Raw genomic sequence first — 17,816 nt, 5'->3', positions numbered from 1 at the left:
AATTGAGAAGGAATGGATTCACTTCAGCTTCACTTAAATTTTAATACCAGTGACAGCAAGTTCCATATTTGGTTCATGCTTTCTGTTGTTGTCCAGTCTGCATGGGTTGGCCTTCTTGATCATTTCCATAATTTCCTATTTTGGTCATGCTGAACCAGCAGCTTTTTTGGCAGCAGTCAGCAGTTCTTGCTTCAGTGACTAGCAGATTAGCTGTACCATTTATCCTTGAAATGGCAAAAGTCCTCCGGTATAAATAAGCCTCAAGGGATATTAGTGGCTTTTTTGCAATCATCCTACACTGGTTCTACTACTAACTGGTTGTCTACTACTGGTTATGAAGAAATGTGAAATTCGAATAATGTCGCGAGTCTCCTCTCTCTCTCTTTAACAAAACCATCCAATGACACTTGAGCACAGTTAGTTCTCACCTCGTAGATAACTTGAGTATAAGGCCTTCGCTTTCCTCCAGTTGCCTCTAAACATTTGCCCGAGTTTATTCAAACTTGTAAAACATGTCTAAGCACAGTGACAAAGCACCATGCTATTATCCACTCATGAAAATACCTCTCATTTAATAACTGGGCAACTCCATTACTTTTTTCCTTGTATTTATACCATTTTAATTTTATGTAATTTGGTAATCTGCAATTCGGCTATATTGCAATTATAACTGGGATAAGGAGAGATGAACTTCAGAATGATTTTTCTCAACTCCCAAGAAAAACGCTGTCTGCACCTCACACCTATAAGTCAGAACTAAAATACTGATTTGTGCAGACCTAGATCAGCTTCTGGTCGTGGTGCAGGTAGTGCTCACGGTCTGGGCTTTGTTGGCAGTGTCTGACTCCCTCCTCCCCCCAGTATCTTCCTTTTTTTCCCCTTTAAAAAAAAAGAGCTTTACCTTTCCCAACATTCGGTCAGAGTTACAACATCTGGGATTTAAACATTACTAGAAGATTTACTGCTTCTGCAATGCATGTTGTTTTTTGCTATAGAAAGATCTAGCAGCACAAAAAAGGATGGCTAAAGATGCAGTTAAACCTTCTCTTCATGAATTTGCATGAGGCCAATTCAAAGTTTTATTTCCACTCATCCTCTGAATTCAACTATTTTAATACACTTTTATTCAAACATGGAGATTTCTTCAGCTGCCCAAATCTGAAAATAAATTTCTTAATATATATGCTAAAGTAGAAACTGAAAAACTGCACATTTTAAAATTACTTCTTATGTTTAAAAGCTGAAGCCTGAAATAACCAAGCAAACTTAGTCACATCTCATTGTGCTTTCCACTCCTAATGAGTTTCTTCTTAAAAGGCACATAGCAAGACAGGCTAAAGATACCGAGACTGTTAAGGAATGTTCTTTTGTAAATTTGGCATTTAAATGACAAATTTACACACAATTCTGAACTAATGCAGACAGGTTAGTTTCTAAAAGCAGTAAACCAAAGACTACGTAATATTGTCCTATGATTCATTTATCCAAGTTCTACACAAAATAAACTTAAAATAAACACATTCTCCCTCCCCGCCTGGTGGGTGCTTAGAGGATAGCTTCCTGTGCATCAGACATCTATTGTTCTTGTTTTACAGGTGTTTCCTCTCTCATCTCCACCCAAAGAATGCTTTAAAAGAAGCAAACTACAATTTCTTGTCATTGCATAAGGCTACATACAAACATAATTGAATCTTGTAAAAAAATGATGGCATATACTTTATGAAGGAAAAACCTCAACCCTCACACCCTTCCAAATTGTAACAAATCAAAGTGAGAACGAACGACGGAGAGAAGGCCCGCAAGTATTTTGTCATGTGTAGAGCTCATTAGTGTGTCTTTGAAGATAGAAACCTGCTACTTTTAGAACCTGAGGTTCATGCAAAAATCTTCGGACACATTCATGATTCAACACAAAGAATATTCCTTGTATCAGCACTGTTATTTGGGAGAATGTATAAGTAAGTTTTATGTTGACAACTCTCCAAATGTTATCATAAACGTGAAGAATATCATTGCTTTAATTACCAGCAGGTCTAACTAGTTTTGTCTAGACTGGGGGACACCAGGAGACTTCCAGACTCCTGAGTCCAAATGTGCCTCGGGCCACTCCCCAAATCTCATCAGGGTAGAACTTCGGTGTGCACAGCACTGAGACCCCACGGAAAGGAAACTGTGGGAGGTACAGCGTCCTCCAAGGCATTCCTCATCTAGACACTCGGGAGCCAAGAACTCCTCCTGAGTTACAGCACACTCCCATAGCGCTGAGAAATGGTTTCTTTCTTGGCCTCATTTCCCATACCTTGCTGCTGACTCCCAACATCCTACCTTGAACACATCCCACTTAACCATATCCTTTTTTCTAGTTTTTTTTGTATTTATTAATATTTAATACATATTTTCCTTGAAAACACCTAAGTAGAAATTTGATCAATCCTACTATTCCACATTTGCTTTCTCCCCCTGCTTTCTTATGCCTCCCTGTAAAACTTCCATACACAAAGTGGTTAATGCAATACCATCTCCTACCCTTAAATCCCTGTATCACACTTAGGTAAGGACTCACAGCAGGTGCACTGCTGTTATGATACTGATGATCTGTTCCTTTCATTGTAGGCCTTCTTTACGTGAAAAGTCACTTGAATTCCGGTATGATTTGAACCTACTACAGAAAAAATATCTTACGAATTTATTATTTACAATTTTTCATTCACCATTATGATCACCATTCACCAAATGATCAGAGGGATGGAACACGTCTCCCACGAGCACAAGGCTGAGAGTTGGGTTTGTTCAGCCTGCAAAAGGCTCTGGGGAGACCTTACTGCAGCCTTCCAGTACTTAAAGGGAGCTTGTAAAAAAGAGGGGGACAGACTTTTTAGCAGGGCCTGTAGCAATAGGACAAGGGGTAATGGTTTTAAACTAAAAGAGGGCATATTTAGACTACATATAAGAAGAAATTTTTCCCAATGAGTAGTGAAACGCTGGCCCAGGTTGCCCAGAGAGGTGGTAGATGCCCCACCCCTGGAAACATCCCAGGTCAAGTTGGATGGGGCTCTGAGAAACCTGCTCTAGCTGATCATCTCCCTGCTCACTGCAAGGGGGTTGGACTAAATTACCTTTAAAGGTCCCTTTCAACCCAAAGATTCTATTAATGGTACCAAAAAACATATGGTTTAATGAACTAGGACAGAAGGAGGAAGTCACTTAAATCAGGTGTTTGAAAAATGCGGTATTTACAAAGTATGTAGCAATATGGATCCTTTCATCAGGAATTACACTTAGTTACAAAGTCCTAATGCTGAATCAACAAGAAGCATTTAGCCTCTTGTAGGTAAAGGTGATTCAAAGAAACCTTGACAGAAACTATAATAGGGTAACATGTACCTTTATGCTTGCATTTCTTTCCTATCCTATTGCGTTCTTGCCCTCATTTTATTTGTCCAGTCAAATGAAAACTCACAGCAGTCCAAAAAAACTTATGTGTCATGAATGAACACTTCATTAAATGAAGATATTACAGTAATCAGTTATGGGAGCACAAATGCATTGTCTTATCAGAGTATATTCCAAGCATCTATTTTTAGCAACTGTTTAGATACTGTAAAATCCATGGGGTTGGTTTCTAAAGAATGCATACGTCTACAGCAATGTATTTAATCGCTCTGTCCTCTGTTGGAGATGTCAGGTAGCATTACTTGGTGCAGAGGACTTCCTGGTTTATGTTGGACAGGAAACCCAGCTTCCATTGAAAGCAGAGAGGAAATTAAAAAATGGCAGATTTTAAAGCTAATCTGAGAGAAGGGAGGGAAGGGGTCTTTCTTTTTAACATGGTCATCTACAGATTTGAAAATCATTCTACTTCACTATGAATTAGAAGTTTCATTTCTTGTGGTCCCTCTAATAATGGAGACTATGAAGTACACAGTACATTCTCCTGTTCCTATCAACTACAGATACCATCTATGAACTTGCATTCTACGAGGATAAATTTTGCTCATAAATCAAGTTAGCTTCAGCATTAAAAATGGAGAAACACAAAGACAGACACTGGAAATTAATTTCCAAACTCTTTAAAATATCTACTTTCTCTTCAGGATCTTTAAAGAGCCCTTTTTTTGCTAAACCTATTCATAGTCACGTACCAGTCCAGCTTGGCCAAATAACAATTGTACAGCAGTTTTGCAGGCTCCTCGCCAAGTGGAAGGGCAAACCTGATTTAGTACTTCAGTAACAGGAGAGTCATCCCGTGGTGTAAGTCCATTATGGCATCCAGCTTCCTTAATCAACTGCAGCATTGTGTGCTGAAAAAAACACAGTCATAAAAACTTTGTCATACTAAACACATGATTCAGAAATGTTCACACCAATACCTCCATATGTATTTATCATTGTTCTACACATTTTTCAAACAACTATAATGTCTGTTACCTCTGAACAGTCTTGTATTACTAGAAGAGCTCAACTGCAGAACAGAAATATGGAAGACCATCTCTGCTATTTGGAACACAATACTCCTCCAAAATCAAACAGTATTTTGCTTATATTCTTGCAAAACAGTTTACTCAAAACTACAAAAAGCACTGCAAAGACAACAGAAAAGCAGCATTTTGAACTGTGGATTGTTTCAACTCTTTCAGGATGAAGGAACTGGGCTTATCTTAAAAAAAAAAGTGAAAACGCTGATTAAAATCGCCCAAATTATTTCTGAATGGACAACTTTTCCATTCCTTCATACTGAAAACACAATTAACTTCTCCACAATTTTTTTTTTTTTAAATTTATGGAAATCTGTAAGAAGACATTAAAAGGAGCTTTGTTACAGAGTACTTTTTCAAGTACCTCCCTTAGCACTAGGCTGGGCCAGACTTATTTTGGCACCTAAGATGATAAAAGCTCTGAAGTGCATCACCTGGTTGGGGCATCTGTAAGGGCTCACTTTCCTCTGCACTTCTTGATACCTAACCCACCTATTTTCAAAAAGTTCACAGAAGCTTCATTACCCCCTACATTTCTATGCCTCTCTCAGACTGGACTAAATTTACCCAGGTGGTTAAAATGTGATCAGAAGCAGGCGTGGACCTACAATGTTGTTATCAACATCTTGTTTCCACAGGAAGTCAGGCTAAAAATACGCACTTTTAAATAAAAGTTTGGCACCGAACATCTGCTGCAGTTATTCTCTGAATTTTAAGGAGTTCTACTCTTCTCACATCCCCCCCTCTTCGCTCCTGTGGTTAGATTCAGGGTTATTACCGTTTTCAGCTTCAGGTTTTCTGCTGCAGACTCATTAAAGGATATTCCTTTCAGAAAATGCGATCCTATCTGAACAGGTACGGTGGGCAGTTCACACTGAATTGGCTGAGGTGGAGTCTGTCTCCTTCCTGTTTGCTGGGCTTCAGCTTCACTGCAACAGCCCTGAAATATAAAAGAACAGATCAATTAGAAGAAATGAAGACATTAAAAAAATCCTAAAAAATCCTAATATGAGTCCAATTTTTTTTTTTTAAATAGTTATTATCAAGGTGCGGAGGGATGAAAGAGACAGCAGGTTTAGCAGATCCTACCTGAAGACTTGCTTCAATAGCTTTTGGGTTCAAGTGGAAGCCAGCCTTCATTGCATATTCACAATGGCCTAAGCTCTCCAAAGCCAGTTTGTAAGCCTGACATTAAACAAAAAGTTGAGATAGAATGGGCGTATCAGCAAGTAAGCATGCAGTAAGTATGTAGCAAGTAAGCATGAAAGCAGCAGACTTTAAAACCTCACCTGCAAAGCACTGTCAATTTTCATGTTTAGCTCTTTGAGCTGATGTTCAGGGATTGCCACACTCTGTGAGCAGAAAAGTTGCTGAACTTCAATTCCTGCTAAACATCCATCACAGCCTCTTTCTCGCAGTCGAGATGTGGCCTGTAATGTAAAATAAAAATCCAGGGTAAAGAGGTTCAACATTAAATCAGGTCAAGCTTAATTAAATCTTAAAAAAGAGCAAAAAAACCCCACAGAGTTTAAAACATTATAAAGGAGATGAGAAGCAGCACCTGGTGGAACAGATCTGAAGGAGATTATTTATTATAACTTATTAAACCTCCACTGCTACTTTGAAAGTACAAATCTCACGTAATTTGTACAGCATATAGGAGTTGGCTAGCAACTTAATTCAACATTGTTTGCTGTTACTATTTCAGCTCCCTCTCAGGACTAAGGATCCGGTTACACAGGCCACATGATGACTGTGGTTACCAGAGGAGGGACTTAGAACTTCAACATAAAGGGTATTACTTGCCACAGAAACAGAGGATACATTTGATCATGTGTACAATCACTCCTGTGTACAGAAGATATGTTTTACAAAATTAAGGGTAATTACTGTGGTGCAATTTGAGAAGAGCCACACAAGACCAACTTCACACAGCAAGAGAATAGCTTTATGTAATATGATTTTGAAAAATAAGAAATAGGAAAAGCCAAATATCTAGTTTTAACTGTAAAATATTACACTACTGAGCAGGGTAAAACAAATAGGAACGTACTGTCAACTGCATTTAAGGGCTCAGATACAGCTTATTTTTCAGTCTAGGAAGGAGTCTTGCTCTAAAGGAACTGGGGATTTTTGGTACTACAAGGCAATGGGCAGACACATCGCTCACCTCATCAACATGTACAAGATTACAGCATTTTCCAAGTGAAAGATCTTAAAAAGCAAAAATAGTTTGGAGCTACTGAAAAAGTATCATTGTAAACTTTATTCTGAAACAGTAGTGTATTCTCCTGCCAAAGAGGCTGATTTTATATGGAAATAATGGATTGCCTTCCACTCCAGAAAGCAAAAATTTGGAAAAATTTCAGTATTTCAAATCTCCCTTCTATCAAAATGACTTATAGTTGTAGATAGGCTAATATACAAGAGAGAGATTTTATTTATTTACAGAGCACAGATTTTTCTTATACTATCCTAAAACCCCACGCAAGTATTTCAGATTAATTATTGTAGTCAATCATAAAAATTGAGAAGTTTCTTCTATTGTTATTCTGGAACAAGGGGCAATCTGTCTTTTTCTCTTCTCCTCTCCATGTTAATAAAGGATTTGATTAGTGTAATACCTGTACTAAATTCTATTTTGAAATACAGGTTTTATTAACAGAAATAGCCAGAGTGGACTGTTAATGTGGTAAAAAAGAAAGTTAGGGTCCCACATTCTGCAAACAGAAGTTTAATTTTAACCACATTTTAAACAAGCTTGATAGCAATTACAGGGCATTTCTAGAAATTGTAACATAGTTTTAAGGAATTAAGTATATTAAACAATTAACTATTTTTATGCAAAAGAGTAAAGATATAGCAGGATTAGACCTGTTACAATTATCTGTAATATACCTAGAACACTCCCAAATCCCTATTTTATCCAGCGAAATAAATTTATGCTGCAGTAAAAATTACAAATAATTTCTCTGCATTCATAGTTTTAAAGGAAACTTGTTTGCTTTCATATACCTTGCAGATGTTAGTTGATAAATGGAAACCTTAACAAGATTTCCAGTCAAGATGATTAACATGACTGTGTGGGCTGCCAAATTAGACTTCAAAAGCACATGCTCCAAGTTACTTGAATTTAAGGAAACCATGCACTCAGTGTCTGAATCCATTTTGATATCAGTCTGCAGACTTCAATAGTGCAAAGGAAAGCAGAAAAGGTCATAAAACCATTTTTCTCTGTAAATTACTTTTTACAGCAGGAAAAGTAAGGATTCCACAGATGGCAAGTGTTTGTGAAAATACAAGTCCAGAGCGCAGTACATTTAAGTAATACAATCAGCATTCCAACAATTGATGGATCAAGCAACGTCAAGCTTAACAGCATGAAGACAAAAGTTTTAGAAGTTACCGTAAAGATTTTTAAGTATAAAATAGAATTCATGCTCAACATTTAAGAGAAATAGACATTATCTACATTATTCTTCATCAAGATTTTGCTGGTTTTGCTGACTTGTATGTTGGGTTGTTTTTTTTTTTATTTCCTCTGCCAAACCACATTTGAACATTGGTAATTCACTACTAATAACAAAAAGCTGTTTCCACTGTTTGTGCACTCCTTATGTACAATCATATCACAAAGAAAACTTTACACAGGACAAAGACAGTATAATCACCATATATAGGTAAAACAAGTTTTAGCATCTCTAACTGCACCATGCTCTCCCCTTCAAACGTAGTATGTCTTTAAAACCAGAGCTTTTCTTCTTTTATCAGGGCATCCAGCCTGAATTTAGGTTTCACTAACTATAACTGTCATTTCACTAAATATAATGCCACTACAGCAAGATCTCCATACCTCTGCTGCTCCTCTCCATGATCTTATTGCATCTTCTAGCTCATTCGTGGGGCTTAAATTTGAGGCTCCAGCCCCACTAACATTTTTTCTCTCCTGAGCTACAGCTTCAGCAAAGCAAGAGTGTGCCACTGGCTGGACCTTCTGCAAAGCTTGTGACAGGAACTGAAAGTGGACCTGCATCACCGTCAAGAAACATCGCCCAAGTACCTGCGGGAGAAGAAACAAACTAGTTTCAAGCAAACAGAATATTTCACAGAAGCTTCCTTCTTCCTTTTTGTTCAATGTTTGGGGTAAGGAGCTAAGTTAACCTCAGATCTTTTTTTATTAAAATAACACTTCAGATCATAAGTAACACATGATATTTAACCATTTACTTAAAGTAAACAGTGAGAGAGCATTGATTTCTATGAATTAAGGGAGATCATGTCATTTTTACTTCTGCATTCAAGTCATGGTTATTTGAAGAATGAAAAGCTTGTTAAGTTACTTGGCAATATGAAGCACATGAAACAATACAAAAACAGAAATAGCATATTACCACAAGGACCAAGTCAACAGCAAAACCCATTTGCACATGGACCTAGCTGAATTTATGCTAAAAACCCAAAACAAACAAACAAAAAAAGAATAATTTAAAAACATTATCATAAAAATCAGAAAAGTTTAATCCACCAGTTTATCTTCCAAGCAGGAAAATAACCAGTAATAAGCATGATAAACATTTTGCCACATAATACAGTGGCAACACAGTGCCATTTTCTGAATATAACAGTGACTGCAGAATGCATGCACAAATTTGCAGCCCTGTCACTTGCATTGTCTGACAGGAACTGCTAACGCTGGCACAAATCTTTTCTTCCGAATATTTCACAAAAATGGGTCACGTAATACTCACTCGGAAAGCCCGAGGAAAGGCAGAGAAGCGAAGGGCTGCCAGTCCCTCCCCGTACTCGCCGGGCTGAGGGCTGCGCCAGCATCCTGCTGGGGAAGGTGTGCCCACCTCTGTCAGCCAGAGCTGGGCTCCGCATCCTGGACCTCTGTCCCCTGCACGTTTCCATCCCCCATTTATCTCCCTCTCTCATGCCAATGCTAACGAGAATTATGACCGAAGGCAGACATAGGCCTCAGTTACTGTAAGCAAAACAAAACAGGTCACACAAACTGAGTATTTAGGCGCAGCCTCCACGTGTGGAAGGACAGACAGGACTGCAACCATCCAGAAGGACAACCTGGGGAGCGAAGCAGCAGAAACAGGAGTGCTCCATCTACCTTCAGGGCCGCACTCCCCTAAGCAGAGGAAAGCTTACAAGAAAGCATAACTGGAAGGCAGCAGAGAAGCAAGTATTTTCCAAATTACTGTAGAAAGTATTTAAAAGCTATTCAAAGTGTGTTGTTTCTTTTAGGGAGTTTGTCACACAAAGTGGTCAAAAATGTATCTTTGACTTTGATTTATTAAAAAAAAATTCAACTTGTATTCCATTTTAGGAATAATTCATAAAATACACAGATAATGTACAAAGCCATCGTGCCTTGGAGCAAATAAATCATCTGGCTTATTTTCAGCTACATTCTTCTGGAATAAAAACATTCAGACACAATGATCTTACTGGCAAGACTCTGTAATCACACGAACAGCTATATGCATTAACTATCTACTTCAGAAGAACCAGTGGTGGCAATGCTTTTTTTCCATTGCATCCGGACTCCTTTTGACATTCCATTCTGGTTCAATCACTTCCCTTCTTTGTACAAAGCATAAAATTAAACATTTTTGGTACTTTGACTGACCTCTGAAAGTGGAGTTCGCCTTATTAAAAAGGCAGTCAGCAAATGATAAAGTGAATAAAACTCCAGCTTTCCTGGCTACAAGATTAGAAAGATTTATAAGAAAACTGCAGGAAAAGACAACTGGCAGTCTGAATATTTCTGTGTACAAAGAATGCAGTTCTCAGGGGAAGACAAAACTAGGACTCATTAGGAATTTCAACCCGATTAAGTTTCAAAGAATATTTAAGGTACAGAAGTTGAAGTTTCTCCTTGCCTGGGAATAATGCTCAAAATAAACAAATGATTTAGTTTAAGTGGCAGCACACAACATTCCTAGTATAATTTACAATGTTAAACAGTAAAGATAAATAGTAACATCTGCTTTACTGAACTTTTGTTTTGTTTGAAAAATAAATTATTTCAGTCTTCCTCAGAAATGGGTAAGGATGGTTTTAACTGCTTAAATAAAATCCAAGTGCTGGAGGATTTTTGCACTGTTAAACACTTACTGCAAATGCCAAACTCACTTTGCTTTAAAAGTTCACTTTTTGAGGTGGTTCTTCCACAGAGCTGAAACTCTGTTTTAACTGTGGGAAAGAAGTACAACTGCCACCAGTTTAACAAGTACAGCCAGGGTTGGCCATCAGTTACCGAAGTGTGTAAAGCCATATACTAAATCTCTGTTGTGAAATCTGCAGAACAATATTAGCATAGGGATGTGTTTTTGGTTTTGGTTGGTTTTTCCGCCCCCCCCCCCCCCCCCCAGTTAGACACACCACCATCTCTTTTTTCGAGTTTATTTTTCCCTGCTTTCCCCATGCAGAAGTGTTTGACTCTCCTGCTTTAGATCATAAGAACAAACTAAAAACTATGCAGTAATCAAAGATGAACTGGAATCATCACAGGTACCACCTAGTTAAATTTTTCTTGGTAGTGGTGGTGTTTTCTTAATCCATTTCTTAGAATCATTTATATTGCATTTATATGATGAAATAGTTTATATAATGAGGTCTTCAGCTCACAAATCTTTTGTCCCCAAGAAATACAGCTCCAGCACCTTGACCTTCCTAACCCTTTACCAGGTAGGACAGCTATCTATCTCAGCAGCTGAATAACCTTACCTAAAGGAATCTGTCTTCCTGTTTAGGCAGCTGGAAGCAATGGGACTTTTTGGGGAGGTCTCACTTCAGACTTCCATGTCTCTGAAACAGGTGATAAGTTTATCAAACTGGTTACATACAAACAGGAGCATCAGGTGGAGATGCAGTGTTAGGTGACTGTCCCATATTATCCTCCTATTGGGGGCACACAGTCAGTCAACTTTGGAATATTTTGCTGGACAAAGTACACACATAAAATTGCCAGATGTCATTGCTAAACAGTGATCGCATGCAAATGCCCTGGCAAGCAAATCTTATACAACAGATTCTTTAAAACAGAACACTGCCACTAATTAAGTTAGCAAATAACTAATGTCAGTCTTCCAAACTTGATACAAACACTGACCTACAGTTCCAAGTACCATTTTATGTAGTAAATTTTTTTTTTTTTTTTGGCTGTTTCCCTAGGCAAACAAAACCCTCAAAAAACCAACACACTGCAATAGGCTTATTCAGTGGTTTTCCATTACCCTTATTTGCCTTAGCAGAGTTCTTAACAGCTTCGGTAAGGATAAGCCTGGTGCACAACCTGTCTACCTACTGAAGAGACGAGATTAAAATAGCAATAAAATGAAGTTAACAATGAGGTATGACTCAAACTGGTGTACCAGATTATGAGATAACCTCCTTTCCCACATATTACTGAAAGTGGGCAGAGTATTATTCATTTTTACTTCATAGCAATGCCCTGCAGTTCGGAAGAGTGATCTCATGACCAAGACACCTCAATGGAAAGACACAATCCTGCTCTTTGAAAAAGAGTTGCCTACAACATAAACTAGATTCCAGCAGAAGTTGCACCTTTACATCTACTGTATTAGGAGACACAGGCAACCCAACAGACTCATTTCTGCTAACACTCAACCTCAAAGCCCAATAGAGAGAACATGGTATTGACGCTACTAAAATGCATAATTTATCAAAAAAGCATTTAAGAGTTAAGCATGTTAAAAATCAAATGCATCAATTAAAATTAAATATGAAATATTTCTAAAGATGATGCTAACATGTCTGAGAGCAGACCCTGAGATTATAGACCAAGACAAGAGTACAATGTCATTCCAGCAAGCCATAGCATTTTCTACTGAATTGCAGCAGCTTTTTGCTACTAACACAATTCCTCAACTCAGAAAAGTCTGAAGACAATCCCTGCAAATCACAGCAAAGGTAGTAATTAAAAAAAATAAAATAAATTGGGCTTCACAGTGTTTGCTAAGGAAAGCCTACATTTTATATTTACTCAGACATTTTTGTCCCACAAGCTTCTCGTTCAAAATTTTTCAGTTATTTTATACACATAAAAGCCAAAAACAATCTCCCATTTAATACAAAACAGAGCACCCAAGTAAATATCCCGTGCCTATTCATGTTTCCTTTTTGTTCAGGAAGGCAACATGTACATCTCTGTCATTACTAACACTTTCAAAACAACACACAAGCACCATGTTAACTAAAACAAGATTCATTCTCTGTATTTTGCAGTACTGAGGCTGCTGTAAAGCTTCAGAAAAGATGAGGAAATATACAAATTTTTTCCCAGTTTAAATTCCCACCCCCTAGGATTTCCTTTACTGCTTTTATTAACAGAAATACAGTTTTACTGCATTCTTCCAGCTTACAAAACTTTAAGAACAGATCTGGAAAACTTAACATAAAACACAATCTCATTCCCCACAGTTTCCAAGCTATTCCTCACCCATACAGGCACAAAACACCTGAGAACTCGAAGTTTTTTGAACAGGGAAAAGGAAAGGCAGAAAATAAAAATCAGCATTTGCATTTCTGAAATTAAGAAACTTTGGGAAACTCCATCTGTCACCGATACTTTGATCAAGAGAAGTCACCTTCTTACACATCTTGAGGACAGCTCTGAACTAGCAAGCTCTGTTCTGCCAAAAAACAATAAATAAATTAAAAACCTCACCCACTTGCTGCTACAGTCCAGGTTGTACAACCTTTCTTAGTCCAAATCCAAGTCAGTGTATGTTCATTAGAACTTGAAGTTTTCTGGATGTTGCCTTTCCTGGGGGCTAGAGCCCACTAGATGAGGATGTGTGGCACCTGAGAAAAGCTATAGCGCACTCCTGAATTCCTAAAGCCAAACCCGCTCCACTTATATTTCTCATTCTTCCTCAAAACATACAGCCTTTGTTGAGGAAGGCTTAGGAAAAGTATGTTTTCCTTAGCTGTGCTCATGCATAGAAAACACCTCATTCTCACGTCCTTCTCATGAATTTGGGGTACTGTCCTCCTACCTCGGTATTTTTCTGCTTCCATTATGAGTTTTTTACTCCTGCTGGTAGTTTTATGAAATGTTACTTTTCTATAGATGCGTGGTTTGTTTTTTCCTTTTTTTTTTAATTTCAGCATAAATAGCTCAGTCTTCTAATCACAGAAAAGCAGAGTAGGAAAGGCTCTCAAAAGGTCATCCTACTGTCCCAAGCAAGAACAATTTCACCTGGGTCAGTTTTGCTAGATGCAGGTTTAACCTGTTCTGTAAGTTCTTTACGATGGAGGCTCCCTACCCTTTGTAGCAATCCACGTCAGCGCTTCACTAACATGACAAAGTATTTCCACAACAATTAATAGGAATCTCTCCTTCTGAAATTTCAATTCATTACCTCTTGCTCCACCTTGCATGGGCATGAAGAGGAGAACACTGCCATGTCTTCTAGCAGTTTCTTACATACCTGAATAATTCTGATTTTCCTTCTTAAGTCTTCTCTTCTGTAGAGTCAGTCTTTTCAATTTGTCCTCTGAAGTCCTACTTCCTGGATGTCTGATTACTCTTGCTACTCTCCTCTGGTGTCTCTCCAGTTGCTCACTATTTCTCTAAGCGCAACAGCAGTGGTGCGCACGTGCACTGGTGCTTAATGGTGTTTAAGGCCATAATAACCAAAGTGAAGAGAGTTGAATGCTTATTTCACAGTTCTTGAAGGTTATAGTTCTGTTAAATACATGACAACTGCCTCTTTGCAGAATAGCAACAACACTGATTTATTATTTGCAACTGCACAACACTGACTCCTACTCAACATACAACTACCATAAGCCCTAGAACTGTTCTTCAGAACTGCTGCCCAGTGGGCTCCTCTTGTGAGGCTAAAGATTTCTATTTAAACATTGTAACATTCCATTTTCACCTCTGAATTCCATCCCAACTGGAAAACTCATTTGTTCAATTCAAGATTATCTTTAATTCAGCAGGTCTTCCAGCATACTTACATCACGAACTTCTGAGTCACCTTAATATAACTTAAATATATTCTCTACACTGACCTCTGCCCAGCTCCATTTTGACAGTGAGCAACTGGTAACTGCTTCCGAGGCACAATCATCCAAGTAGCTTGCCCCTGTACTGAAGTTATCTAAATCATGCTGCCTGCCTGACTTCTGAAATAACCATGTGAGTCAGTGCCAAGTCCTTCACCTTTGCTGGGTCTTAAGCAAAAGCAGAATGCAATACTTGTCTCATTATGCAAAAGTTCCCATCAATATGCAGGATTTACTTGTTTAAAGCTATGTGCAAGATGCAGTTTTAATTAATAAAAGGCATAAGAAAAGTACAATGACAAGTGGTCGGTCTCCACAAGAGATGCCTAGGAAGCAAGCCAAGCCATCCAGCTGTTTTGCCTGCATTCTCTTTACGTTTCTTCCTACCATGGAGCTGCCTGGTGAAGAGCGCGCTGCAGGTGCACACAGAGCTCAGGAACAAGGGTTAGGTCTATACAGGTAAAGCAGGGACCAAAGCAAGTTTCTCCACCTTTGCTTTAAGCTGGCAGCCAACTTATGCAAACGACACTTTGCTTTTGCTTGCGAGCTCCGCTCACTGCTGAAGAAGCGCTCTCCCCACACAGCGTGTGGGGCAGGGCATCAATTCGCACCTAGAATTGCTTGACTAGGTTATAAAAGCAGTATACAGATAGTTGCCAACACTTCGCAAGACAGATTTTCAAAGTCCACAAAAAGCCCTGAGAAGACTGGTAGTGCTGCGTATGTTTTTGCTTTTTTTAATTAAGTCTTTCAGCACAGGTGTTATCAAGGTCTTCAATTACAATAAATTCACACAGATTTTTAACTTTTAAAAAAATATATTTTTTTTCCTACAGCCTTAGCTAAACATAGTGACATTATTAGACTGTTTTCAAAAATATCAGTCTACAGAGGACATTTATAACAAATATATAGCCAATCTTACTTCTTTCTATACTAAGTACACAACACTGAAAACTGCCAGTCGTATTTCTCACTACAAGCATGTACTAGAAATAGCACTACTTCATCTGTAAGTTGTGCAGTTATAGCAAGCAGATAATGCTTGATAAGCATGTATATATACCATTCATCCCTACAAAGTTACCTGAAATCGAAATCAGAAATAAGAGAACTCAAAAATAAGTTTTCCACTCAGGATGGAATTCTGTAAGAATAACTTTGCAAAGACTGCTGTAAAGAAATATGTCAAAACATGAAGAACTACTGGAATCACCAGGGATTCACACGTGACTATCACTTAGCACTGCCCGTTACATAATTGTGACATTTACTACAGGAGAAATACCCAGCCATGCATGACGAGAGTTGGGGATCCTCTCAACTTCAACACCTCTGAATTCCGACTGTTGGGTACTCGCTGCCGGTATATGGAAATTATAGCAAAGTCATGACAAACTTTTACAGCACAAATCTCTCGTGCTAGCACTGTATTTTCCTTTTAAGCACATGAGCTCAAAGAGACAAAAATTGTTTTGAAGAGTGATAAAACATTATTTTACACAAAGTTCAATCATTAGTCAACTAGCATGCAGTTTTACACAAACACTAATGACAATACGCCACTCCCAAAGTGTTCAGGTTTACCCTCAGAATGGATAATATTAAGTAAACTATAGGTTAATTTAGAATATGATGACTTAATATTGTTAGAAACATTAGCTAATATAAACAGAAAGCTCTTTAAAACTTTTATTTAGTTGGTTTGAAGAGGCAGGGTTTTGGGGTTTTTTTGGTTTGCCCCCCCCCTTTTTTTTTTTTTAAACTAAGCATAATTTCCCCAGAGAAAGAGGTTGTTGGATTGCTGGTTATAAGTTTAAATCATAAAAATTACCACTTAGAATTATATAGGTAGTACAATTTAATTATAACTCATCTTTCTTGCTTCATGAAATCTTTAAATAGAGTACAAGTTCTTATACAGAAATATCCACTAAACACCTAATTCAACATAGTTGGAAGTCAGGCACTGCAAATGACTTAATACTTCCAAGAAAACATAACAGAAGAGTTGCTCTTTTTACCAGCATTGCCCACAAATACAACTTCAGAAAGAACTTTGGCACAGAAGTGATTTTGAAGAGAAGTTCAATTAAGACGGAATGATACAAATTCACATGCAAAACAGTATCCGCAAGGTAACTTACCTCGATGTCTTGCAGGCTGAACTCTTTTTGATCTTTAAAGTTTGCAGCTCCTGCACTGAGTTCCATCAGCATTTTTGCTATTTCTGGTTTTATTGCTGCTGTGAGTCGACTCGCTGCTTCCATGACATGTTCCTGCACGTCTTTCAGTTGCATAGCTGCCTTAGAATAGTGCGAGTTCCTAAATACACTGCTGAAAAGGTCTGTAAGGAAAGTGCTCGTACGGCAAAACACGTTGAGTGCATCCAGATATTTGGAGATTCCCTGCTGGATGTCTGCGATTGGAGTAGTGTGGGACACAGGGTGGTTGCAGCTGCCCGCAGCAGCTGAGGAGACCAAAGGGGATGTTGGGGTTGTAGATGCCAGCGGTGCGCTCAGGGTCCTGCCTAGCTCAGGCATTTGATACTGCTGGTGTTGCTGCACTTTTTGCTTGGACCCGCCAAGCAAAAAGCGCCGCTTATAGTCCATTTTGCTTTCTTGTGCACTACAGCAATACATAAGTGAGTGCTTGTCCAAAGATTTCTTGAATTAACAATCACTTGTCAAATTCCTTCCTCAAATATATAGTTATGTATAGTAACAGTGGAGGACTGTGGCCATAGGTTTCACAAAAGGCATTTCAAAAAGGCAAGCGTCTGTATAATTTGTATCAGCAGTGAGAAAGGCAGCAGATTTGCTGACTTCGTATTTTCAGTGTTCAGTGCAGCCCTGCTGCAGTTATAAACTGTACTCAAAAAGCAAACCAAAGTATCTTAATAATGCTCTGTCTCTTGTTTGGTCTTCCACTCTGCACACAGAAAAGCAATGCTGGAGCAGAGAAGTTATCAACTATGATTTCTTCATGAGCATATTATCGTCACTTGCTTTTAAGTCTACAAAAGTTATTTTTGTCAACGCAAATAATAGTTTTAGAAGCAATACCTTAATACAATTTTCCCGTTAGTAATACCAGGAAAAGTGGAGCAAACCACCGATCAACAGCGATTGTAAAAGCAGTGCAGAGGCTCCTTCCTTGCAAAAGCAAATCCTTATGTTAGCAGATCAAATATCTTCAAATGTCTTGACAGATCCAGTCTGCCAAATTAGTTTATTTGTAGTGTCTCTTCTTAATACTGGAGGGAAAAAAAAAATAATCTGGACTCTG

At 38.3% G+C, this 17,816-nt stretch overlaps 1 protein-coding gene across 1 annotated transcript in view; it reads right to left on the bottom strand.

The window, feature by feature from the left end:
• Positions 1-17,350, bottom strand: part of KIAA0355 (KIAA0355 ortholog) — a 29,274-nt gene extending 11,924 nt beyond the window's left edge. The window contains exons 1-6 of the mRNA XM_010297480.1: positions 16,676-17,350; positions 8,329-8,535; positions 5,765-5,905; positions 5,565-5,660; positions 5,254-5,415; positions 4,143-4,301 (exon numbers count right to left, since the gene is read on the bottom strand). Of these exons, the coding sequence (XP_010295782.1) occupies positions 4,143-4,301; positions 5,254-5,415; positions 5,565-5,660; positions 5,765-5,905; positions 8,329-8,535; positions 16,676-17,170 (1,260 nt within the window). The 5' untranslated portion in view covers positions 17,171-17,350. The remainder of the gene's footprint in view (positions 1-4,142; positions 4,302-5,253; positions 5,416-5,564; positions 5,661-5,764; positions 5,906-8,328; positions 8,536-16,675) is intronic.
• Positions 17,351-17,816: the final 466 nt, after the last annotated feature.

This window comes from Phaethon lepturus, unplaced genomic scaffold, assembly GCF_000687285.1.
Source record: "Phaethon lepturus isolate BGI_N335 unplaced genomic scaffold, ASM68728v1 scaffold48221, whole genome shotgun sequence".
Lineage (NCBI taxonomy): Eukaryota > Metazoa > Chordata > Aves > Phaethontiformes > Phaethontidae > Phaethon > Phaethon lepturus.
The sequence above is the reverse complement of the archived record's forward strand: the minus strand, read 5'-3'. Positions and strand labels throughout refer to the sequence as shown.